The 27,819-nt window shown below is 36.4% G+C and overlaps 3 protein-coding genes and 1 long non-coding RNA gene across 4 annotated transcripts; 3 read left to right on the top strand and 1 right to left on the bottom strand.

Annotated features, from left to right (window-relative positions):
- The first annotated feature begins 599 nt into the window (after window positions 1–599).
- On the top strand, window positions 600–5,887 carry LOC118439141 (dehydrogenase/reductase SDR family member on chromosome X-like). Its single transcript, XM_035860193.1, has 5 exons — window positions 600–853; window positions 1,691–2,080; window positions 4,311–4,472; window positions 4,971–5,167; window positions 5,616–5,887. Exons 1-5 carry the CDS (start codon window positions 600–602, stop codon window positions 5,885–5,887), a joined length of 1,275 nt encoding a protein of 424 aa, XP_035716086.1.
- Window positions 5,888–8,913: 3,026 nt separating this feature from the next.
- Window positions 8,914–10,238, top strand: LOC118439207. The gene is made up of 3 exons (XR_004837281.1): window positions 8,914–9,022; window positions 9,380–9,447; window positions 10,121–10,238. It is a non-coding gene; the product is annotated as an uncharacterized LOC118439207 (long non-coding RNA).
- A 5,311-nt stretch (window positions 10,239–15,549) lies between these two features.
- On the top strand, window positions 15,550–17,577 carry LOC110860316 (retinol dehydrogenase 12). Its single transcript, XM_022109361.2, has 4 exons — window positions 15,550–15,803; window positions 16,085–16,246; window positions 16,309–16,505; window positions 17,214–17,577. Exons 1-4 carry the CDS (start codon window positions 15,550–15,552, stop codon window positions 17,537–17,539), a joined length of 939 nt encoding a protein of 312 aa, XP_021965053.1. The 3' UTR covers window positions 17,540–17,577.
- A 566-nt stretch (window positions 17,578–18,143) lies between these two features.
- LOC110860315 (1-acyl-sn-glycerol-3-phosphate acyltransferase alpha) lies at window positions 18,144–19,688 on the bottom strand. The gene is made up of 3 exons (XM_022109360.2): window positions 19,571–19,688; window positions 18,944–19,291; window positions 18,144–18,337 (listed from the first exon to the last, which is right to left on the bottom strand). Exons 1-3 carry the CDS (start codon window positions 19,686–19,688, stop codon window positions 18,201–18,203), a joined length of 603 nt encoding a protein of 200 aa, XP_021965052.1. The 3' UTR covers window positions 18,144–18,200.
- Window positions 19,689–27,819: the final 8,131 nt, after the last annotated feature.

Raw genomic sequence — 27,819 nt, 5'->3', positions numbered from 1 at the left:
ATTTCAACGGGGTTTCATTAAATAAATAAATAATTTACATAATGTAGAAGAAACTTTGGTAACGTGAAGATGTCCAGTTGGACGATGAAAGACATTCCCAACTTGACCGGAAAAGTTGCCCTGGTTACCGGAGGAACACGTGGTATCGGTCTGCACACAGCACTCGGATTAGCCTCTGCCGGAGCAGAGGTCACAATTCTTGGAATTACTGAATTATGTAGATAGCTTCTCCACAACTGGAATTTGCAATCCTCGTAGTACAACACATACATATGTATCCGCAGTTAGTTAAAAATATGAATGTATGTACGTACTTACATATACATGCATTGTGGATAGTAATATAAAAAGTCATGGTCAGATTTATACATGCAGAATAAATTACGTACTTCCTCAATTTTATAGGAAAACCTACTTTTTTGCAGAATAATTACACATTTAATATTACTCGTTAATCCTCTATTGAAGTGTCCAAATCCATCTGGTTGGCTGTTTAATCATAATCCATAATTAGTTTAAATTTCTACTCAAATCATCATTTATTATAAAACACCAGTTAATTTAGTAGATCAAATTTTGTCCGCATTTTCCACACGACAATGCCCAATTGGTCGACAAAAGACATTCCAAACTTGACTGGAAAGGTTGCCATGGTTACCGGAGGAACACGTGGGATCGGTCTGTACACAGCGATCGGATTGGCCTCGGCCGGAGCGGAGGTGACAATTCTTGGAAGCAATCTTGAACACGGGGAAAATGCTGTGACATTTCTTAAGGAAAAAGTTCCTTGCGCAAAAATTACTTATTCGCAAGTCGATTTCGCAAGTCTGAAGGAAATTGCGGATTTTGCAAAGTAAATAAATAAACAACACTGTTAAAAATTATGTTACTGTTTTTGAAAAGTATGCACATAAATGTACACTCTTAGAAATGGGGTTACGATTATAACCAAAAATAAACGTATGTGACTCTATCGCTGTGGTTGTAAATTTGTCATCGAGTGGTTACAATTTTCAACGATTAATTATAAAGTTTCACCGACTTGGTCTTAAATTGTCACCAGAGCTAATAAATTTATGACCTGCTTGTGACAAATTCATAACCACGGGGGTAGAGTCACATAGGTATGTACGTTTACTTTTTGGTTATAATCGTAACCTCATTTCTAAGAGTGTACTCTGAATTCTGAATCGAGGAAACTCTTAGAAATCCAGAGTACCTTAAATTTTATCAAGTGTACGAATTAGTGTAATTTACTTAATTTAGAATTCAGAGTGCATTTTAAATACGCAAGTAAAATATAAATAAACCGTTACAACGCATGTAACCAAGGGGTGAAAGATGGGTTTCATACGCTTAAATGAATATCATATTATTTTTGCCCGTCCATGTTCAAAATCTGTTAAATTGATACACATGTAACGTATTTTCGACATTTGAAAAATGTCAAATTTACCAGACTTTTGGGTGCGTTTTCTCCTCTTTTTATACAAATATCTCCGCTAAACTTGAGCATTGGCAGATAGTGTTATTTGAAAATTTCATACTAGTCATATTTGTGATCGATTGGCGCTAATTTGATCAAAATATTTGACCATAAGTTGGTAGACTTACATTGTAAGTAAAAGTATTCCGAACGCAACCTTCTGTCCCTTTATTAAAGTTAAATACTTACAATTTCTCGTTTTAGCAAAAGTGAATCGGCCCGAGTTGTAAATGTCTCGAGTTACTTCGCATATTACGCAAATATCCATTTTGACGACATTGAGTACGAGAAAGCCACGTGGTTTCTGCCCCATCAGGTTTATTCTCAATCGAAACTGGCCAATCTTGCCTTTACTGCGGAATTGCAGAAGAGAAGTGACATGAAGGTTGCCGTGGTTACCGGAGGAACACGTGGGATCGGTCTACACACAGCGATCGGATTGGCCTCGGCCGGAGCGGAGGTGACAATTCTTGGAAGCAATTTTGAACATGGGGAAAATGCCGAGATATTTATAAAAGACAAACTTCCAAGTGCAAAAATTACTTATACGCAAGTCGATTTTGCAAGTCTCAAGGAAATTGCGGATTTTGCAAAGTAATTCCCAACACTCTTAAAATTAAGTTTTGCATTGATGAAAAGTATGTACATAAATGTATCCTGAATTTTTAATCAAGGAAACTCTAATTAACCAAGAGTACCTTGAATTTGATCAAGTGAACGGAAATTAGTGCAATTTACTTAATTTAGAGCTCAGACTGCATTTACTATTCAGAGGGCAGATAACAATTTGAGATTTCGCTGTGAATTCCCTATCGAATTCGCAGCGAAATGTCGGCCGATTCGCTAGGGAATTCGTGGAGAAATCATGGAGTCGCTGCGAGTTCGCTTCGAATTCGCCAGCGAATCGGCGGACATTTCGCTACGAATTCGATAGGGAATTCACAGCGAAATCTCAAATTGTTATCTGGGAATGGTGACCAGGGTTCGGAAAACCCAGGGCAGTGGCGGAACTATAGATCGGGGGCCGGTACGTGACCAAGATTTGGGGGCCTATCTAAATTTGCTTTTACCAATAAATAAATATGTGCCTGTAATTTTTTAATTATTTAGTTATCAAAATATGAATGAAAATAGGAAATGACTTATTTCAAATAGCAAATTACGTATTTATATAGTTTTGGGGTATTCCGATTTTAGCAATTTCTAGACAAGCCGGCTTTCAATAGTTTTTGAAAGTTTTGTAAGACCGGGTTTTGATCAATCAGACTTTGGAAAACTGTAGTAAATCGGTTTTTAATTTGAAACCTGTGTATTGTAGCGAGAATTTAAAAAAGTTTAAAAATAAATATAGACAACTAAATTTTAAAACAAATTAAAATTAAATATAAACTTGATAACAACGTATTTCAGAACTACTATTTCTTATTTTTTTAAAGTTATATTTGCTCTGTCCAAGTTTGTGGTGTTTACAAATTTAACCCCCGATTCTTGAGTGTGTAAAACCGGGTTTAAACAGAACAAAATTTGGGAAAAACTTAACACCATTTGCTTTGCAAACACGGATTTCGAGTGTGTTTAACTGTTCTGAACATAAATTAGGTTTTTGTTTAAACTAATATCCAGCGCTAAATCGGACTTCCGATTTCCACCCGAATCCACAGAATTTTTCAAATTTTGTTGAAATTCCAAATAATTTCTACGATTTAAAAATTTTGGGTTAAATTTAACGCCTCACGTATGTACTTAGCTGAAATTTGCCATAAGCCCCACCACCTCAACATTCCACTATTTGTGATTTCACGGTCATTTAATTAGGTTGTGGTTGACACTTATTCGGTAAGGCCCCACTTAAACGTTATGCAAAAAAAAATCATGATAAAAAATCGTTATTCCCATGCCAAATTTCAAAAATAATTCATGATTTCTTCAAACAAATCTTCAAACAATGAATTGTTTAAAAAAATTAGAGAATCTCAAAGCAATGATTACATAACTTAAAAAATTTCTACACATTACATAGTTTTCACAATTTCTAAAATTTGACAAATTAAAATAATTTTTACAGTTTAAACCATTTGTACAAATTAAAGATATTTCAATAATTCCAGACATTTGTACAAACTAAAACTTGGGGGCGCAAAGTTTAACAGATTTATCGAATAAAGCTTGTTAATTATTACCAGTTAAACTGGTTACAACATTATTTACCGAAGTCGAGGGGCCGGGGGCCGTTACCAAGCGGGGGCCGATACGTGGGACGTACCCTGCGTACCCATATTTCCGCCAGTGACCCAGGGGTTATTGTAGATAAACCCAACCCCGGGGGTTTTTCCGGGGTTTTTGGGGTTTTTGTGGGTTTTGTGGGTTTTTGTGAGTTTTTGTAGATTTTGGGGCAAATTGAACCAGAATTCCTAAAATTATATATTAGAGAAAAACTATCTTAATATGCGAATTCAACATGAAATTTTAACCGTTATCATTGAATTGGCCTGTTACAGCGCAAATTCATGTTTAACATGAAAACCAGGAAATATGCAATGATATTTGGAAATTCAAGTCGCACATGAAAATTCTCAACATTTCATGATGAATCAGAAAATTTAATTAGCATTAATCTAAGTTGTAGTCTAAACGATTTTTTTTCAATCTTCCTCAAAATCCTACAAAAACCCCGGAAAAACCCACAAAAACTCACAAAAACCCCAAAAACCCTAACCCACAAAAACCCGGGGTAGCGAACCCTGATGGTGACCTTATTTTTAAGAGGAGTGTGTCTTAAAGTTGTATACATTCATGCGTATGTAATCGTTTCTCTTATCCCTAGGACGTTCAATGAGATGGGTGTTGCATTGGATATTTTGGTGAATAATGCCGGAGTTTTCCCGCGCAAACCGTTACGGAAGACTTTCGATGGTGTCGAATCAACTTTTGGGATCAATCATTTAGCCTCTTTCGCTTTGACGGCACAATTACTTCCATCACTACGGTAATAGTTTCTTCATGACACTCTAAACAATTTGGAAACAAAACGTGCCTTTTTTGGGTAATGATTACAACGGAAATGTTTTGTCATCGGCGGGATATAGGGTATTGATTAGATTCGTCCCGCTGTTGTTTTTTAGGCTCAAACCGTTCTTAGGAATACTTTCTAAAAAAAAGTAAAATTTTCTTTGAAATTTTGTCACACGTAGAATCAAGATAAGCCATAATCATACCATTTAATTATTTGGGACGGGATAAGTTTCTTATCATAGGTTAGAAGACGGGCGTTGTATGTAAACAGGTCATAGCGCCCCGATGATGAGATAAACGATCAAAGATGTCGAATTTTTTTTACTGTTTTAGACTTGTTTTTGCGCAGGGATTTCAGAAGTTGACATAGTTTTGACATGCCATAACCACGTGATCTTGTCGCTTAACCCGTTTGCCACATACATTTCGCTTGTAACGGTTTATTAAATTTAAATCCTGCTTCTCGTTTCAGCAAAAGTCCATCACCTCGAGTTGTCAATGTCTCGAATTTCTTCGCATATTACGCAAATATCCACTTTGATGACATTGAGTACGAGAAAGCCACGTGGTTTCTGCCCCATCAGGTTTATTCTCAATCCAAACTGGCCAATCTTGCCTTTACTGCGGAATTACAGAAGAGAATTGACATCAACGGGTGGGGTTTGACAGGTAAATAGTATGCTAAACTTTCTATTTAGTGTTTGCCAATCCAGTGTATTTGCCTCAACTGGCATGAGGATAATCTACATAAATGTGACGAATACATGTAGGATTTAGCCCCCTTTTATGTATCGCTATTTTTGCTCCTGTGTGCAACCGGATTTGGTGCCCACGCTCTAAGCTCGGGTTTATCACAAAATTCGACATTTTCAATATTGACATTGTGAATGTAACCTAAATCCCGCATGCCTGGCCATTCAGGCGGGTATCCTACGTTCAAGTCTCATGCTAATACCGGTTTATAATTTTCAAAAAAGTATTTTTGTAAAAAAACGGTTTTTACACATTCAAAAATCGGTTTTCTATGTTGAATACATAATCCAAAAACTGGATTTTGAATCTCTTCCGATTTGGCAGGCCCGAACCGAGAAGCTAAATAAACATTTTTTGATTACAGCCGTCTCCATCATGCCCGGCCTGGTTCGGACGAGCTTGGTCGAAACGGTGTTTGATCGCTACCCTATTTTCGGCCGTCTCATCAACCAGGCAATCCTTCCCTTGATTTCGAACAGTGCGGAAAAGGGTGCCAAATATTCGCTATTCGGAGCCACATCTCCCGCCGTCTCGCCCGGCGGATTGTATGGTCCACCGGGTTCATACGTCGCTATCCGGGGCCCGGTCAGGCAAATTACAAAACTTTTAACTTCATTTGACCGAGAATGCATTTAATCATGGCAAAATGTGATTTTATAATACTAAAAAACTAGCGCGGAACAAGATTTTCCCGGGTCTCTGATTATAGTCGGGTCTGCGACACCCAGTTTTGGATTTTAGCCCCGGCTTTAAATAGAGTATTTAAGGTAATCATATATGTAAAGGGTGTTGATTTAATTCGCCACAAAGATGGTTTTTTGGGTTCAGGCCAAACATATGTACATATTTAAGCATAACTTTCAAATTTTACCATGCGTACGTACAGTGAAGATAAGTGCTAATTATCACAATATTTACCAGACGAATACAGGTTTTCCCCGGTTTTGAGTTACAAGTTTTCAAATATTTAGAAAAAATCGGGACGAATTAAAACAAAACCCTTTTTGTGTCTGTTCACATTCATTTATTGAATAAATCGGTACTAATAATCTAACACTATTAAAAATTTATTAAGGTAATTATAAGGTGATAATAATTTTCTCCGAGAGAACGTTGTGTTGCACAACAAGCGCCCGAATATGTGCGCCCCGACCCATAGAACAGAAGTATTTAAGCGTTCAACATTGTTTAGAAGATACTGTTTATGGAATACTTTACCTAAAGACTGGGAATTATGCAACATGTCCTACGGACTGTTTCAATCAAATGCACGTGAGTTGTAACTGGTCAAATGAATCAGAATGGACCAGATGTTAGCAATTTATAATTATAATATTGATGACAACATACTTATATATAATCGTATAGTTATATTGTAGATTAGTACAAATTTTTATTATTGTGTCTTGATCTGAAAAGTAGTGTATAACTGATGATTCGCGACACTTGAATAAACTACAGTAAACAGTAAACAGTAAACGGTATATTTATTGAGCAAATTTTTGTGCACTTCCTCTTCATGAAGCATTAACTAATGTATAAATACATAATTCATGCAGGTTCTGGTAACATTGGAAACTCTACAAATTTTATAAACTTTTCGACTTTTACAAAAATTTACGTTTGTGCCGAAAATTAGCTTACACATTTTAAAAAACTTATTCAGATCAAGACTTTTCACACATGTAAATACATATATACAATAAATTGAATTTGAATAACTTCAATTATTTTTACAATTTACTCAAATTGTTATGCTCAAAATGTCATAATTTTTTTTATTGACCATGTTATAGATCAAATGGCGCAGTAATCCCATAAGAATGGGGTAAAACGTTTTGTGATTTTGCAATTCTGGGACGACGTCGGACGTAAGGCGTCGGCCTGACGTGTGACGTAAATCGTCAGGCTGGTGCCTTTTGCCAAATATCACGTCTCCTCATAAATAAATGCATAACCTCCACATTCCGAAAGCATGTCCATTGTTGTTGACTTGTATGACGAGTTAATCCACAAGCTCATAATCCACTTGGCAACTGAAAGTCAATATTCGGACGCCAGTGAGTTCGGCGAGAACCCTTTTGGGAAAAAACATCGCAATAAGTAAATCACATCTGACGAAAATACAATTTCATTCATTCTACACCATTTTGATACAAGGTTTTTGAAGTATTTATGTATGTACCATTTGGCTATTTTCGCCAAAAAGTATAATAATTTTCCCGTCTTTTACTTTCACGATATTTTTTGTATCACTTTGACAGAAATTAATTTTCGCCAGTACGACTTTCGCCAAACTGATCGTCCATACAATAATCGAAGGTTTAAGTTATGTACAGGGTGGTTTAAATATTTCCCTACAATGGAACGTTTCGCGAGAAACGAGAAAAGCCCATAAATATCCACAAGTTACATCAGTGAACCTGTACATACGTTTTTGGGATTAGGATTTTGATTAATTTGTATCAAAACTGATCCAACAATTAGTGTCAAAATTCTTTAGATATTGAATTTCCGAGACAAAATTTCGATAACTAATGGAAATTTACGAATTTTTTCAAGTGAAAAATTCCCCATGGCAGCGTGACATGTACAGACATACCTACAAAAATCACCTTGTACACAGTTTTCAATTCAAAGGCAATTGAAACCTATCAAAATATGGAAAACCATACGAAACGTTTTTTTATCATCGATCCCGTTAAGTTCACATCTATCATTTTGGATTATGTATCACGTCCCTGTGTCTAGGGCTTCCCACAAGACGGGACAGTCTTGTCTTGTCTTGACAAGACGGGATAACAAGACGGGACAAGACGGAAATTTGCGTCCCGCGTTTTGGCAAGCAAGACGGGACACGGGACTGGACAAACAACGTCTTGTCCCGTCTTGTCTCAGCAAGACGGGACGTCTTGCGACAATTTAAATATGATACTTTCGTCTCGGAATTCATTAATATTGAATTTAAAACTTAGCACAACGGTGGTACTTATTCAGTAAAATATAACTTGAGTGAAATTGTAATTCCCTTAAGTTGGAAATTCGATCGAAACGAATCATCGAATATTTTTCGGATAGCTTTATCTAATCCGTCATCATGAAGTAGAATTTAAAAGTTAGAATTTGCTTACAATACGAACATGAAGTCAAGTCTTGAGAACATAAATTTCCAAACGAGCAGTTTCCGATCAAACCAAAACAGGTTTTCCGTTTTAGGGATGGCAAAGATATTTTCCCCGGTGTAATGTGATTTTTACTAGTTGAAACCTTGGTTAAATTATTCTTTAATTAGTAAAAACAATTTATATCATGCATCTTGAAGCGAACTTAACTTTTGTGAATTAATAGATTTAAAATTCAACCCATTTAAAACATGTCCGTCCCGTGTTGTCCCGTCTTGCACGGGACGGGCAAGACGGGACGCAAGACAAGACGGGACAGCTTGTCGTCCCGTCTTGTCTTGATATTTCGTCCCGCAGACTGGAACAAGACGAGACAAGACGTATAATCTTGTCTTGTCCCGTCTTGTGGGAAGCCCTACCTGTGTCTGTCAAGTGGCTCAGTCTCATCTCGCGTAACGTACACATGAATCCGGCACATTTACAAGGGTTTAGATGTATCTTCACGGGAATAATTCCATATAAAAGACGAATCTTTTCAGAGATGGTTCACACTTGACGAGCAGCCTCTGTTGAGAAATTTTTAGCAGACTAAATATCTAGGTGATCTTACACTAAATAATTTGTTAGACAAATTCTCACCCTTGCGTAGGTAATATATTACTACACGTATTTCTGATAATAATTAACGAGTGGTTAAGAGGCTTTGTCACCAAGGGGAAATAAGTTAAAAATTCGTGTACCAATCAGACCCGATGTCTTTATTGTCAAAAATTCAACATTTTTTAAAAATATTATTAGAATTTTTATTACGTGAAAGTATTATTTTTTTAAATAAAGATGTCACGTGTGATTGGTATACGAGTTTTTGACCTATGTTCCCTTAGTGCTACATAAATAAAACGTCTCGTTAATTAATTATCTATCCTAAAATTGAGTTAAAAAATTAGCATCATGTACAAACCCAAGACGCACTATGTACATATTTATATATTTAAATATATTGCAGATATGAAGACCATAATTTTCATCACGGTCCTCGTTTTGGCCCTCATGTGCATCCTGGAAGCGGACATGGTAAAAACTAATAAAATAAAATATGAAATTAATAAACATTACATAGAACTTATTATATTAAGACAATTCACGCCGCACATGGTAATAACTGTGGTGTAAGGTATGTCATAGAGTATAGTTAAGTCTCATATTTCTGTATCTCTGACTTTGCTCGTCTCACTTGCCCAGTCAGTCACCAACTGCTACTTGGAGAATAAAGACATGTAAATAGTTACTCTCCAGTGCCTGCTCTCTGACTGATTTCGACATCGGTGTTAATGGCGTGTCGATGGCCAACGCTACCTGATTGCATCTCACGCGCATTACACTACAATAACTTCGAAAAATCCGTAAATTCTTTAACCACCTAAAATAAATACAAGTTTATTTCGAGGGAAAATTAGCTTACAAATTCTTTTAACCCATATTTTCTAAGTTTTTTTATTTTGTAAAATTCAACAACAAAAACTTGCAAGATTTTAAAAATACTTGCAAGGAAAATTGGTTCACATATTTAATAAAATTATATGTACATAAAGTCCATTTACGGGAGAGTCCCCATATTTTATAAACGTTTGTAAAGTCATTTTACAAAAGCGCACAGATCAAGTGGTGGTATGATACAAATTACTTTGTGAATTGCTTCTCTAAAAATATAGGTTTTTTTTATTTGAAATTTTTGTTATTATTTTAGGTTGAAGGGAAATGTAAAGGGATTAAAAGGGCGCTGTGTCATGCGCACTGCGCATTGAAAGGTTTCGCCTGCATCTGGCCGGATGGCGTATGTCAGTGCCAGACCTTCTAAGAGGACTTCAGCAAAATAATTAATTTGCTCTTCTTATCAAAATTTATTCAAATTTTTATTAACTTTTTTCTTAAGTATATATGTAATTTGAAATAAAATTCTGAGAAGTAAATGTGCTCATTTAAATATATGCAGCTTATCGATAGTATTTAAAACTTTATTGAATTTATAAACTATGCATGCATATAAATATGTACATAATCGAATTAAAAATTAATCCCACGAATCTAACTGAGCACAAAATTGCACAATCTTTTAAGCTAAATTTCCTATCCATCAGAAATAAATATTGGGCATATTGGGATTTATGCAAATGAGGTGACACGCCTTATTAAGAGTACTTATACCATTTTTTAATGTCAATTCACCATACATAGTTTTGTTTTTCCCTCTTCCTGAACTCCATGCCCTCTGTATTCACCTCGAGAAGAATTCTGGTATTTCTATTATTGTTTTCTAACATATTTAAATATTTAATTATGCACCCATAAATCCCACTGAATTTTAAAACATTGATCTTACGAACATATTATGTTTTATTGTGAGAAAAAATGATGCCTCTAGAAGTTTTTTTACAGCTTGTACAAATTATCTGCTTCCAGGCTGTTGAACGTAGGTATCCGACACGTGCATTTATTAAATCTCCAAGATTAAATCTAACTACGCCAGGATGTACATATTTAATAAGTTGTAAAACAACAAGTTGGTCCCACTCCATGTAATTATTTGGGCGCACTCAACATGAAAATATTCCCAGCACTGAAAACTATGCAGGGAAACAAGCCAATTCCTTATTGATAAAGAAAGTAGTGCAAAAAATATATGTAATTTGTCTGGGATCAGTTTACATTCACACTTTGACCAATTTTCATATGCATAAAAGTCGATCCTCAAATTTTGAAAATTTACAAAAGCTGAAAATGAACAAGTCGACAGAATCCTTTAAGGAAGCAATCCTGCGACTATTTCCTCCTCCAGGGTCCTACACGACAGAAGAGGAGCAAGCAATTCAGAAATTTTACGATCTGGTTGACGGTAAAATTTTCAAATATTCTAAATTAATAAGCCACAATTAATGTATTGTAACATTAAATATAAAATCCGTCCTAAACTTTTACAAATATTTCTAGACATAAAGTCATTTTCATTGTTTGTTTGTCTTGTACAAATTTTTTTTCGGATTTTGAGTGCGTGAATTTTCTCTATTTATCTATTGTTCACCTCATGGTAATTGTAGGGGACGAAATTTTGCAGGATTGGAAAAAGTATGCGCTCGAGCCAATCATCATATTTTGTCTGCGCATTTGCCAACTCGAATCTCGGCCAATGTTTGAAGTTGTAAGTATCTACACAATTAATTATTTATACATTGCGCCAGTGCCCGCGGACAGAGGGTCAATGTCCCCACGGTTATTCGATATCCCTATCATCTATGTATCCATATTATACAAGCCGTTCCCTCCCCCATCCTACAGTTTTAATGTCCCCCAATGTCCTCAAAGCTTCCGTGGCCACTGAATTGCACGGCGTATGAGTCAAATATGAAAAAATGAGTGGTAAACATTTTACAAAATTATTCACTAGGCTCGTGCCCTCTTTCAAGTCACCATGGTAACCTTTCCCGACCTGGTGTCGCGTCTCAATGCCAAGAATTTTCCGAACGTAGCGACCTCTGAGATGTTTCAAATTTTGAAAAGAAACCGTGACGACGTAGGACCCTCCGTGGTTGTAATCCGAATAAGTAAGCAACCGCAATCGGTGATGCACTAAAATGACGTCAAGATGAACACATTTTTAATAATTTCACCACTCTGGGAATTTATTTTGAAAGTTTGCACGAAAAATGTGTTGATGCTGGAGTTGCTGATGTAAAAAAAATTGCACTCAAGATTTTGACCATTTCCGAACGAGCAGATCTCAAGATATAGAAGTTTTTTAAAAAAATGCACCTGATTTAAAAACCTCATCGCAATTCTATGAAAAATACTCATCAAGTTATTGGCTAGAAATTTGTGGTCTATAAAAAAATTCCAGTGCCGAGAAACAATTAAAAATTTGTAAATTTTCACGTTTTTTTTTAAATGAGTGATCGAATCCTACCTTGAAAAGTACAAAATTCAAACTGAACTTACAATTTTTAGGCAAATGGGATCCCTCCAAAGCAATTTTGGATGACGTTCTAACCTTCAACTTCTTACTTTACATATTCGCCGCAAAATCTTCCCCGGAAATGCAGCGTGCCGGAATTTTAGTGATCGTAGACATGCGAGGATTACGACTGGAACACGTGCGTCACGTGACGACGGTTGATCTCGTTAAAAAATCGGCCATAATTTCGTTAAAAGTGCCAACCAAGTTGTCCAAAAAAGTGGTCAAGGGGTGCATCCTCGTCCACAGCAATGCCATCGTCGTCCGGACTTTCCACGCTTTCAAATGGCTCATTCCGAAAAAGATGGAGAAAAAAGTAGTTATTTTTTTATTTTTTCAAGTTTTCACAAATTATTTTACAAATTATGAATGAATTTCAAAAATTTACACTTCAAATAACACAAATCGTCTCCATCGGAAGTACTGGAGGTACTGCTCTACTTTTTGGTGATTAACTAGATGCTTTACCACGAAGGGAAAATGAGTAAAAAAACTCACGTTATTTGGAAAAATTATAAATTTGTATTGTCGCAACATAAGAATTTTTATAAGACCATTTGTCTCCAAATTATCTATAATTTCTGAAAGTTTCTTTGTACGGTTATATTTTATTTGGCCCTTTTCAGATCGAACTGACCCAATCGGACATGTCGTACATAACAAATTTGAAAGATCCGAGCACACTTCCGGTCGAATTTGGGGGTACCATTGATGACAAGGAGGCCTATTATGAAGGGCTCGCCGACGACATGATGTCCGACAAGAGACTAATTCCTGCTCTGGACCGACTTAAAAATGAGATTCTTCGGAGGAATGGATATTCCAAAATCTGTTAATTTTTGTCGCCAAGCTTCGCTTGAGAGACAAACATTTATTTCTAGGCGAAGTATTCGATCCTTTTTATGATAATCGTAAATTTCAAGAACAAATATCATTTTTACTAATTCTGAATTACATATATGCAATATTTGATGGTAGACATATGTATGTATGCAGCAGACAAACATAAATTGAATACTACAGTATTTTCTGTTGTGTTTTGCCATGCTTAGTTTGTAATCTTTTCATCAAACACTGATATCAAAATTTTGATTAAATCCCGGAAATAAATAATTTGGCCGCAGCTACTTAAATTTTTTAGGTGAAGGACACTATTTAATTCATCCTAAGCCAAATTTATAAATATGCACAGTACATATGTATCTATTTGTATTTAGCCTATGTACAAATGTGCACTGGAAAATTCCCGGCATACTGTAATACCATTAGGTGGTTTATGTAATGTATTTATCACCAGCATGTGATACTTTGCTACCAGGCAGTAATAATTTACCACCATGTCGGTGAAGCGGGACATACATATCTACATATGTACGTGCATATATACTTCTACACGTATTTATTTTTTGTGCAACCTTTTCCAACCGAGTCTCATCATACATTTATGAATATTATGTAGGTATGTGAGAGACTGATTCTCTAATTGAAGAACTATTTATGACCGATATTTCCCACGTAGCTTTTCCATTGGTAGACTTTGCAAACCCGTAATAAAATTTCAACACTTGGGTAAAACTAATGAACGGATGGGAATATTAAACTTGAGATTGATGAAGAACAAATTGCTTCCCCAGTTTCATCGGGAAAACCACTTTCTTCGCAGACTCGCTTATTAAACTTTTTACTAAAGGGTGTTAATAAAGTCCGATCCCATGCATTTTTTGGAGCGTGGTTGTTACAAATTCAGCTGGAACTTTTGAACCAGTGAAGTTATTTATTTCAAATTTTTACCATGGGAGGAACAACTAAACGTGTAAGTCATGAGCATCTTAGAGTTGAGATACAAACATTGCATCAGCAGGGGCTTAAACCTACAGAAATTGTGCAAAAATTGGGCTGCAGCCGCAGAACTGTTTGGAAATGGAAGAATAAAAATTTTGTCCACGACAAAAAGCGACCAGGGCGACCCAGAAAGGTGTCACCTACCACAAAAAGAATGATTAAAAACAGACTTTGCAAGAAAACCGGTAGTTCATTACGTAATTGAGCAAGGGAGTTAAATGACTCAAAACGCTATAAAGAGAAGAAGAAGCAAATTAACTGTGTGACCGTGCAAAAATTTGTGAAAACTACGAAGTGGGGTCACACAGCTTACAAACTAACCAAAAAAACCTCTCATGTCACAAAAATATATCGATGACCGTCTGAAATTTGAAGAACTCCTTCAGAAAAGTGCCCATTTGAGTGAAAAAAGACTTGGTGAAGAATTGCGCAGTCACATCCTTTGGACTGACGAATCTATTATTGAACTATATCCAAAATTGAACCAACAAAATGTTCGTTACAGGACAGAAAACAAATCGGATGTACCATCAAGAGCGATCCCAAAATTCGGGCTTAAAGTTATGGTAGCGGGTGGATTTTGTGCACGTTGCGTGACCCCTCTACATATCATACCAAAAGGCCAATCAGTCAATGCAAAGCATTATATGGAAAAAATATTACCTATCTATTTCGATAGCATGGGGAACAAGGAAATATTTCCGAATGAAAGAAAAATAGTTTTCATGCAGGATGGTGCTATAGCCCATACAGCAAAAGCGAGTTTGAGTCTCATCAAGACGCAAGTTTCAACGGTCTGGAGCAAGGGGGTGTGGGCCGCTAACGGCCCAGATTTGAATCCCCTGAAGAACCAGTGGTCCATACTTAAGGAAAATGTATACAAAGAGCCACAACCCCGGACGAGGGAAGAGCTAGTAAAAAAAAGTTCAAGATGTATGGAATTCGATTTCCAGAGGCACATTGGAAAAATTAGCACAGAGCCTTAAACAAAGAGTTGAGGGCATGGTTAAAGTAAATGGTAACAAGACCAAATACTAAGGTAAATATGTCGAACATTTTTTGTAAGTATCACGGGTAGTTTTTTTTTATACTAGCCTTCACTTTTTTACAGGAAAAATGGGATCGGACTTTATTAACACCCTGTAGATTTCATAATTCTCACGTATTTATCCTCGAGCAAAAAAAATATGCAGATGTGTAAATCCAAATTTTCTGTTTATTCAAACATAGATACTCCTCCGTTTAAAGTTCTACTCAAATTAGTTGTAAAACACTTGTTCTAGGAAACCCCTGTTGCTAAATATTTTCGCACTTTTGCTAACAAGAAAATGTCCAGCTGGACGACCAAAGACATTCCAAACTTAACCGGAAAGGTTGCCATGGCTGCCGGAGGAACACGTGGGATCTGTCTCCACACAGCGATCGGATTGGCCTCGGCCGGAGCGGAGGTCACAATTCTTGGAAGCAATTTTGAACATGGGGAAAACGCTATAAAATTTATAAAGGAAAAAGTTCCACATGCAAAACTAACTTATACTCAAGTCGATTTTGCTAGTCTGAAAGAAATTGCGGATTTTGCAAAGTATGTATGTAATCAAATTCTTAGCCCCCACCATGTTAAGGTCACACCCTAAAAAATAATGTTCCTTCTAGAAAGGTAAATGCAGTCTGAATTTCACATATGCTAAGTAAACTTTCCTAAATCAGGGGTAAGATTTATTCCCATTCCCAAGTTAGCATTGGATACTTAAGATTTACCAAAGTTTACTTAATTTAGAGTAATTTAGTTTTCTTAGGGCTAACATTATTTTTTAGAGTGTACGAATGTATATAAATGCTGAATGGTCTCTTTCTTATCCCCAGGAATTTCAATAAGAACCACGTTGGACTTGATATTTTGGTGAATAATGCAGGAATTTACACACACAACCCTTTGCGAAAAACATGTGACGGCTTCGAATCCACTTTTGCGGTCAATCATTTAGCTCCGTTCGCCTTAACGGCGCAACTACTTCCATCACTTCGGTAATACATTTGCAAAATGTTCTAAAATTTCTTTAATCTATGACTCAAATTTCGCGACCTAGAAAGAGCGCGTCGCCCAGGGTTGTCAATGTATCGAGTTTGTCCGCCTATTATGCGAGGATCTGGTTTGACGACATTCAATTCAAGAAATCCACGTGGTATCTTCCCACTCAGGTTTATGCTCAATCGAAGTTGGCCAATCTTTCTTTTACTGCGGAGTTACAGAAGCGGAGTGACTTCAATGGGTGGGGTTTGACGGGTAAACTTGCCTCAATGTTTCTTAAAATTCTTAAAAATAATGTTACCCTTTGAAAAAGCAACTACACACTGAATTCTAACTTACCGTAAATACTCTATTTATAGCCGGGGCTAAAATCCAAAACTTAGGGTAACGGATCCGGCTACAATTAGAGACCCGGCTAAAGTTTGTTCCGCCCAAAATTTTAGATGTTACAAAATCATGCTGACTCAATTACAGTTTTCTTATTTAGCAAGATACATATGCCATCAGTAACCCATTCACTTTAAATCTACATCTTTAAGCGAAATTTTGCAATTTTCTTTAAATTTTCTATCATGATTATATCCATTATTGACTTTAAATGCTAAATTAATAGGTAAAAAGTAGTATGAATTTTCCCCTTATTGAAAGTGTCAAGGTTCCCACTATTGGTTCAACCTGTTAAAAGTTAATTTTGCATATGTAAAAATCCTAAAAATTAGCACATTGGATAAGGTTTGTAAAACCGAAAACAGAATTTGATTATCTGTTTTCGATAAAAAATGGCAGCACAAAATGTTGAGGAGGTGGAAAAATTAGTTTGCCACTCGTGCCAAAAAGTGCTTTATAACTAAGTGCTATGTAACTAAGTTTTCGCTGGATTTAGTATAGCTTATATACGCAACTAATTTACAGGGTGACATTATTTTTAAGAGTGTATACTAGATACAAATTTCCAATTTGCAGCCGTGTCTGTCATGCCCGGGCTGGTTCGGACCACCTTACTCGAAATTGAAGTTGATCGATACCATATTTTTGGTCGTTTCTTCAAACTGGCCGTGCTTCCCTGGATTTCGAACAGTGTGGAAGAAGGTGCGCAGTACTCGCTCTTTGCGGCGACATTTCAGAACGTCTCGCCAGGCGCGTTGTATGGTCCGCCTGGATCGTATTTTGCGTACTGTGGCCCAATTAGAAAAATTTGGATTCCCTGCGAGGCCACAGACCCGGAAATTGGGGAAAGCTTATGGCTCCTTTCTGAGCGGATGACACAAGTGAAATGGCCACGAGGATAAAAATATTTAATAAAAATCCATCTCATGTGCTACACAAATCATTTCTTTCTTATCTACCTACCTGTTCACATTCATTTATTCAATAGAGCATAAATTCAATTGAAAAGTTATATAAGTTGGTAAAATGAATAGTAAGGAAGGAAGATTTTTGTTTTCAAATTTTTAAAATGCATCAAGAGATATTTTTTGAACAAGTTTGGTTAGCTTAGTTTAACATTGATTTAGTCCTAATTTATACATAGTCATCCCAAAGTTACATATACATAGCTCGTACACTCTTATTTAGAAATCAAGTATTAAAGTAATTCCAAGCGATATTCATATATGACTCTACCAAAACGGTATTGATAAACAATATCGCGTAGTAATAACCCGGTATTAATGTTTTGCAATATCGTTAGCAAATTTTTACGGACCTGTATAATTTTAATACCAAGTGATATCAACTTTAGTACCGAGAAATCAATAACTGCGTGACTATACCAAATTTCTAACAGGTTAAGAATTATTTTCCATTCTCAATCTCCAATTTAATCTGTCTGGATGGATCTAAAATATTTGTAATTGTAAAGATGTCGTTTATCCAAGTAAATTTTGCCAATTAAAAAATACTAAATAATTTTTATTCTCAGACTCGTACACTCATTTACATACATAAATGTTAAATGTTATCAATATTTCGCAATCTTTCAAACTCATGTTTCATTTCGTGTCTGACATGGTTCAATAGTTGGGACACGTCCTCCAAATTGTACTGACTCGTGTCAACCGGCGGTAAAATGGTGACATGGACCGTTCCTGATAAACAATAGGGGATGTTATGGTTTGTATTTTAAAATTGGACCCTTCTTTGTATGCATTTCTTATGAAGGAAGGGTCTAATTATAAAATACAAACGTTAGTCTTCGCTAGAATTGTAACGATATTGGCAATTCACGCAGTGCTTGGTAAAATTGTAAAATCCGCAAATTTGAGTACAAACGTTGCCAAATTTTTAAAAACGTATATTTCGAAGAAGGTAAAGTAGCGTACAAAATTTTTGTAAACGTATTCCGGCGGAATAGCGGATTTTGTTGATTTTGTATAAATTAGTAAAATTAATTTACAAAATTTAAGATTGCCAAGAATTACTTGAATGCCCTCATTATTTTGCAAAAACTATTATGTCACAATTTAAGCAGGATTTGGGAACCTTGTTAAATTCGTAAATTCCGGAAACTGCCAAGCTTTTACAGAATTTTTGAATATGTCTAAGGAAAATTACTCTAATTTTTTGCAGAGTTATGTACTCTGATTGAGGGCGCATCTTTCCTTTGTAAACTTTATAAGATTATTTTACAAATTGCACGAATTTTACGAAATTACCCATGCCCGCGTGAATTGCCTAATTTCACATGTACTTACCTGTCCCAAATTGGTAAGGATTATTGCTAAGAAATCGGTACGGTCCGATCACTATTGGAAGAATGGGGATCTGATTTTTCAGGGCAATGTGGAACGCGCCTTTTTTAAATGGGAGAAAATCCGCCCCCGAATTCCTTGACCCTTCCGGATAAATGATCACCTTTTTCCCGTCTGCCATCATGTCTTTGCTTAATCGTTCAATAGTCGCACTTGTAGTTTCGGAATAGTTACGTTCGATAAAGTATGTCCCAACCAGATAGGCGGCCGGACCGAATGGAAATCCCCATAATACAGTGTTTTTTGCAAGTGTAACGCAACGGCCAAATTTTGGCCATAGTTCGCACATACCTGAAATTTTGTCATATCATTATTAACTTGTCACCATTTTTTACGCGACAATTCACTTTGACTTTGGTTAAGGTCATAAATTCTTCAAACTTTTTTAAAAATTTAAAGATAGTGAAAACGAAAATATAGTCATATTTTTTTGTTAGCTTGCTCATGTCAAGCTTTTCATCCTTGTGTAAAAATTTTGTACACTTATTTTTAAAAAAATTATAGGTTTCATAGTTAACAATGACTGCGTGAATTGAGTCAATATTTTGTTTAAGCGAAATTTAGGCTTACACAAGAAATCAAGAAATGTTTGATGATTTGGCGTGATTACGCAGGATTGATGTTTTAAGGCGACGAGATGTTCGTCCCCCTGGATTACAAAGCGCACTCGGAAGATTCGAGAGATCATTTTGACATATGGGATCATGTATCTGTACTTACAGAAATGCATGTTAATGTTGTTAATATTAATTGTAACTTATTATAAATGTAAAGGGTGTCAATTTAATTGGTTCCGATTTTTCCTAAATATTTGAAAATTTATAACTCAATACCGGTGAAAACTTGGGATTCTCTGGTACAAATTATGCTAGGACATATGTATCTTCATTCTACGCATGGTAAAATTTCATAGAAAAATATTGACATGTTTGAAAGTTACGCTTAAATACGATTTGAGTCTAAAACGCTTCATCAAGACCAATTAAATCAACACCCTTTATTAATTAGTAGCTCACAGAATGTTGGTGCATCGGCATGGTCCGCAAATTAAGGAGATGACAATTGAAACAAAGCTTCCACAAATGATCAAGACGGAAAATATGGAAAACTTGAAAATGTACACGGCTTTGGGTATATAACGATTTATGTAAATTATTGCCAGTAACGTACACCCACGTCCAAGAAGTGTAAATAACTCCATTTGCTTAATTGTGTATTGTCTCATAAAATGATGACAACAAAATTGGAGATGATCACTTTCAATATTTATTTATTGTTTTTTTTTGAAATTACGGAAATTGCGAAACGCCTGAGATAATGTACATTCGGTCAATATTGTGGTAATAGCGAGTGCAAAGTGAGCCAACTATGGAAAAAAGACACAAATTATTTCTTGACTAATTATTATTCGATTTTAAATGATACAAGAAACAGCAAAAATATTACATACGTGTTTATTGTAACCCGTTCAGTATCAAGAATTGACGGGTAAAGCTCAGGTTCAGCATACATACATACCTGCGCTATGCGCGAATTTTCTAAATTCCATACATTTTTCCGTATAACACGCAGCGGGTGATTGGCAACTTTTTGTTAAACAAAAATTGGATTAGATCTACACAAGAAGTTCAATCAAACTGAATTTCATGTGTAGTTTCTGGTATCGATTTACATTGCGCTAATGCCACTCATGTTACTTGAGTGTATCGGTAAATAGTGCTCATTTATGAGTTGAGATACAAATTATTACGGGAGAAATTAATTCTCACTATAAAGCAGACGTAAGTACGTAATGTATTTAATTTGTGAGAATTTGATGATGCTCCTCACCAATGTTTCCAGACTACTATGAACAATTAGATACATGTACAAATTTCCATTATAGGTAAGTCCCACCTATTTTACACTAATTTATATACTCGTACTGCAAGGAAATGAAATTACATGGCAGGAACTAACTGTTGTAGTGGTCTTTTTGTCAACTATTCAGCTTAGGAAGGAAACATGGAGACGTTAAGATTTTGTTTCGATTCCCTGTACAAGGTGATAAAAAAACTATTTATAGCTATTATCACAATAACCGTTATTATATTGTATATGCCACTGGTCAGTTTTTTCTACATCGTCCGTCAAACTGTGGCCGTCCTCGGAAGATTTTTTCTCGGGTTAAAAATTGTTCCCTTGTTCGACACGGTGTTGGCATCGGAAGACGTTTATTGTACGAAAGCTCTGACATTATCTGTCACTTTGGTTGTAAACGTTCCAGTCATAGACAAACAAGGAATTGAGCAGATGGTACAAGAAAATCTGCTTGAAAAGCAGGATAATGATGGAAATCTGCAACTTCCTGAGTTAAAGTGTGCACTTCGTTCTTTTATGGGGTACTTGTTTTGGAAACCTGTGGATAATTTTAGCCTAGCGGACCATGTGTTTCTTTATGAAGGTAGGTATTAAAAAGAGATATTTTGTTAAAATCTAGTGGACTTTTCGAAAATTGTTGCAGACACAAGATTGCCCATGCCTGATTGGTCTGACCCGGATGCCTTAAGGAAACTAGCCAGCCAGACGTTAAGATATCGTTGTTGGAAGAAAGGCTCACCGCTATGGGAAATTATTCTCTTAAACAATGTTCCTGTCTCGCACTTGCCAAACAATACAAGCAACGGGTCATTGCTAATTTGGATTAGCACCGCGATTTCATCACGTGCTGATGGACGGTTATGGCACATTCAAGGTTTTAATGCAATTATTTACGACAGAAAGTACGACAGAGTAAAGGAGTCAGTAGTTCCAACGACAGTATCAGCGTGTGATGGCAAAATGACTTGGGCTAAAATACAAGCAATGCTCGGTGCGCCCTTCAGACTCGCTGAGCTATGCTTGCCATTGATTAATTGTCCTTTAAAACTTGCACCGATTTTTGAGGGTAAGTTGTAAAGTTGTGATTTATATTTCAAAATGAGGCACATTTTTAAGTAATTTTTATGATCGGTTAGTATTATAGTAAACAACATTTTATTTATTCACGAAGGTTTATAAACACAAACAACTGAGTATTTGCGAGAGTCTTAATCGTTCTTTATACCTTCAAATACATAGTTTTGATTTTCAAGGTGATGGGAACAAAATTCTTGCCTTCGGAACAACAACATTTCCTCTGACAGAACTAAAAGCTATCAGAATGAAATATGACGTGGATCTTACATCTGTTTTAGTCACCGTCATTTCTGGAGGGATTCGACGATTTCTGACCAAATACGAACAAGAAGGTCCAAATAAATTGAGCATCATGTGTCCTATGCCGATGCCCGGCCATCCGGACAAATTGTCAAACTATGTGTATGAATATGAATCTATAGAATTGTGTTTATAATTTATTGTCCACATTTTAACTTACATAAGTGTTTTTTTAACTTCCTTATAGTGGTGGAGGAATTTTTCCGATTCCGTTCCGTGAGCCGAATAATATCAAGCGGCTGCGGAAGACAGCGACTGTGTGTCAATCCTTTAGGGATCCGAGCATCCTCCCTCAACTCATTTAACTCATTTCATATCATCTCCCTTAACTCATTTTATTGGAAAACTCCCCGGCGTGTTCCCGCAGTTTGCCATTTTAACATACAGAAAATTTTTTTCGCTTCCTCCCCTCTTTGTGACGAATTTGGTTGGTCCAGTGGAAAAATTGCACTTTGATAATATGTCGATTATGGACATTAATGTTGGAATTAACCTGCCTAAAGATGGACCTCGAGGATAGCAAAGCATAAGTTACCGATAATATTTTGTATTGATAATGTAGATGAATAATCGACTTGGCCGATTGTTTATTTCAGGGTTTGGTTTTGGTATTCTGACCTACGAAGAAATTGCTACCCTAGGAGTTTCTGCATTTAACGAATACCTGGAGACAAACCAAATTGCTGATGAAATTCTAAGACATGCAGGGAAGAAATGCTTGAGCTAATACTATAAAATTTAGCCAATGAAGAACTTAAAAGAAATCGAGACCAACTATATTATTAGCTCACCCTGCGTAGCATGAGAGCTATTGAATTCCTCTTGTCCGTCTGTCTGTTAACGAGTTTTTTGCATCAATTGATGTTATTTAAACATCCCCTTGACCATTATTGGATAAGTTCGGCGCACCATTGGTATTGAACAAACCGAATAGAATTTTTTAATAAATTAATAGCACCGTTGTTATCTAACAATCGGTGACACAAAATGATGCGAAATAATTGGGATTACGGATGCAAAACGCACCAATAGTGCAGAATATCCGGGAGAAATGGTCATACAATTTTGACAAAGTTTTCATAATTATGTATCCCGGATGGTCGCTAATGCTGCAGTAATGGTGCAACGGCTAGCCGTTATTGTTGCACCATGGGTCCTAGAATATATACGAGTTATGATCTATTTTGCCGGCTTATTCCGCACCTTCGGTGCAAAGTTTAGTCTAGTCATCATGACAGGGTGAGCTACTTCTAACGTTACTACGGTTTATTAGCTCACCCTGCGTAGCATGAGAGCTATTGAATTCCTCCTGTCCGTCGGTCTGTCTGTCCGTCTGTCCGTCTGTCTGTTAACGACCTTTTTGCATCAATTGATGCTAATTAAAAATCCCCTTGACAATTATTGAATATGTTAGGCGTATTGGTATTGAACAAAGCGAATCGAATTTTTTAGTAAATAAATAGCACAGTTGATATCTAACAATCGGTAACACAGAATGATGCGAAATAATTGGGGGATGAGATGCATAACGCACCAATAATGCATACTACTCGGCGGATTTTATTAGACAATTTTGACATAAATTTTTCAAAATTATCGTTGATCGTTGGTAGGTAATTCTGCACCAGTGATGCACAATTTTTGGACTTTCCTCGATGCATAATAATTATTGATCTATTTTGTTTAATTTTTCTGCACCATTGGTGCAATATTGCATAAATATTATTGATCTACTTTGTTGGATTTTTCTGCACCATTGGTGCATAATTGCCAAAAAATTATGCATCTATTTTGTTGCATTTTTCTGCACCTTTGGGGCAAGTTATAACCAAATCATTATTACAGGGTGAGCTACTTCTAACGTTACTACGGTTTATTTTTTCTACATTCATAATCGTGCGCTTCCCCGCAGGATTCTTACATTATAGTCATTATAGTGTATTCATGCAAAAATTAGAATAGCTTAGAATTCAATTTATTGTGTATTTCTTTTCAAATAAATAACAAAAAGTAATACAACAATTTATTGGCAAAAATTTTTTCAACCACAACCTTCGTCGCAGGAAGGTGGACTAAAATAAGACACTTATCTATTACAGCGACTTGACACAAATTCAGTTCTGTTACAGCGATTTAAAAAATTCATAGACCACTGCTTTATTGCAGCGATTTGAAGTAAATTCAGAGACCACTGCTGTATTGCAGCGATTGAGACTAATTCAGAGACCACTGCTTTATTGCAGCGATTTGAAATAGATTCAGAGACCGCTGCTTCATTGCAGCGATTTGAAACAAATTCATAGACCACTGCTTTATTGCAGCGATTTGAAGTAAATTCAGAGACCACTGCTGTATTGCAGCGACTTTTGAAATAAATTCAGAAACAACTGCTTTATTGCAGCGATTGAGACTAATTCAGAGACCACTGCTTTATTGCAGCGATTTGAAATAGATTCAGAGACCGCTGCTTCATTGCAGCGATTTGAAACAAATTCAGAGACCACTGCTTTATTGCAGCGATTTGAAACAAATTCAGAGACCACTGCTTTATTGCAGCGATTTGAAATAAATTCAGAGACCACTGCTTTATTGCAGCGATTTGAAACAAATTCAGAGACCACTGCTTTATTGCAGCGATTTGAAACAAATTCAGAGACCACTGCTTTATTGCAGCGATTTGAAACAAATTCAGGGACCACTGCTTTATTGCAGCGATTTGAAACAAATTCAGAGACCACTGCTTTATTGCAGCGATTTGAAGTAAGTGCTCAGCGCAGTTCTGAGCAAAACTAAAGATTTTCAAGCATACATTCATGCATTATGTATTTTATCCAAACTTGAAAACTCACTAGTCGTGAGAAGAATTTTGTTGGGGATACATAAACTTACGCATATACCTAACATGCTGCAGTCTACAGTATAGGCGGATAGTCTTTCCACCCTCATAATTTTTTCACTTAAAGCGTTATATTTCTCAAGAAGCTTGAGGAAATGAAGTACAATTTTGCACACTTACTTATCGTGATGCAAGGTTTTCGGAACCATTCTTTGGATAACGGCGTGGCACAGGAAACGACAGAATGAAATTATATACAAAATTCCGACTGGAAAAAAGTCTTTCCACCCAGACTAAAGTTAAATGCAACGTTCATTTTAAATTTTTGTTTGTTATGTAATAGTCCAATTATCATTTGCAATGTTCACCCAGGTCCTCTAGGAAGGCAATAACACCTCTAGGCATCAATACAAAAATTAAGATTGTGTATGAGGTGTCTAAATTCTCCAATTCAAATTTAACGGCGTCCCCTAGTCCATTCGGGTTTGATAGTTTTTGCTACGAAATTTTAGGCTTCATAATTGACAACAAATGTTCATTAACATTCCGTCCGATGATTTTAGAGTGCAATCCAACTATTCAATCTCCTTAGTTGCAAACCTATTCCCCAAAAACTTTGATCCATGCTTAAATTCACCATTCTGTTTTAAATAAAATTGTCACCACGCGGTAATTTCTTGCGTCGTAATCAAATTCGAACCCCTAATGTCGCAACAGCAGTTGGGGTCCATGACTCCTTTGATTATCTCAAAATTTCCGATGCCCTTCTACGACATTCACGCCCATACGTTTCGGTTTCCACCCCCACGATTCATGGTTTATTTATGGTACTTAGTTTTGTCTGTATCTCCTGGTCATCTCCTTACCCGAGTGACCTGATCTGAACCAAACAAGTTGGTCTTGGTCTAGTCGCTCCATGATGTACATTTCCAGTGTTGAATGTATCGATTTCGATACTTTTTAGCCAATTTCATAACCTTTGTCATATGGGCCTAGGAAATAAATGTTTTTTTCCGCACTGCTGGGTCTTTAAATCCAACTTATTCTACCCAATTTGTAGAATAGCAGACTCTACCCGAGAAAGTACCCTATCTTAAAATCGTGTCGAAGACCGTGATGAGAAACTTGTGTGTGCAAAGACTAAAAGGTTGAATCGAACCTCAATGTTTAATTAATAAACTAGACAATTTATTAGCTTTGACAATAACTCTCAAACTTAACTGACAAATGGGGATTGGAATTAATTACTTAAATTTACTTATTATTGCAAATCATAAAAAAGATGACTGCTCTCATTCAACTTAACTTGACTTGTTGACTGTGCAACGGCTACTTACATACTTACTAAAAAACTCACTCACACAAAAGAGAAGGGGGAAAAATCTGGAAGGATTTTGGAGTGGGACGTTTGAACAAGTGGGGAATTTTGAGAATTGAGACACAGAATATTTCACACAATTCGTTAGCCCTGGCTGTTTGGCTTGGGGGTGAGAACCGGTGGCTTTCGGCACTCGGAAGGTCTATGGTTCGATCCCTCATATCTCGGCAGCTGGGGCAGCCCTCCCTGGGTGCCAGTTACACACATTGTAGCTGGACACTCAGTAGAGTAGACTGAGCATGCTGCCTTTCCGTGGCAGTATTCGCGTCCAAAGGGGCATACATTAAGATTGAATAGGCAGTGGTGGGTAGAGGATAGGCGGAGTGGGACTGGCCCCGTAAGTGCAGGGGTGAGTGGTGGTGCTTACGGCAAGCCGGCGTCTCTTCCTGTCTTACTATCCTTAAATGGTTTCTCGATCCCCATATCTCATCAATAGATATGGGGATTATACCTGAGCAACTAGATAGCCACTGTCATACGGTGTAAGTAAGAGGATATGCAATAGATCTGATGGATGATCTGAGCATTGGGCTCCTCCAACAAGAGGAGCCCTCCTCCCAAAATACATACATACATACCCAATTCGTTACAGTTCGCACAGAAATTTGAAGGTCGTAGTCTTCCTTCGTTTCCAGTTAGTTTTTGGTCCTGCAGCCGAGTTTTTAGCTTAGTTGAGGAGAGGATGGCGTGATCGATCCTTGGGGCCGTAATGCTTGGCGGTCCATAAGCTAGGAATTTCGCCGCCGTACCAATATTTTTGTACTTTTGGACTATTCTGCCAACTATGTACTTCTTCACGAGTAGTTTATCATAAATTGTTTGGTATCGAAATCCCTCCTCACGAAATTTTACGACGTCTTGCCCAAGATCTGTTACAAGGCGATTTCCTCTCATTACGAGCTAATATTGATAAAAATCAATAATTTGAACATTATACAAACGTTATTTTTCAAAGAATGATATATCCCCTACTGGGTGGAGAACAATTTTCAAGAATGTTTTTAAGAATTACACAAAAACGACGAAAATGTCAAAAGGTGGAAAGACTTTTTTCCAGTCGGAATTTTGTATATAATTTCACCCTGTTGTTTCCTGTGCCACGCCGTTATCCAAAGTATGGTTCCGAAAACCTTGCATTATGATAAGTAATTGTGCAAAATGGCAGTTCATTTCCTCAAGCATCTCGAGAAATATGACGCTTTAAGTGAAAAAATTATGAGGGTGGAAAGACTTCCCGCCTATACTGTAGGTACATGAATTGGTTTGAATATTTAATCGGTTCCATGATTCCAATATAACTTTGTTACTCTTACCAGTAAAAGTGTTTATAACGAAACGACTAGATACATTGTAAATTTGAGTAACATC

Source organism: Folsomia candida, unplaced genomic scaffold (assembly GCF_002217175.1).
Source record: "Folsomia candida strain VU population unplaced genomic scaffold, ASM221717v1 Fcan01_Sc031, whole genome shotgun sequence".
In the NCBI taxonomy this organism is placed as follows: domain Eukaryota; kingdom Metazoa; phylum Arthropoda; class Collembola; order Entomobryomorpha; family Isotomidae; genus Folsomia; species Folsomia candida.
This window is presented reverse-complemented; position numbering and strand designations above follow the sequence as displayed.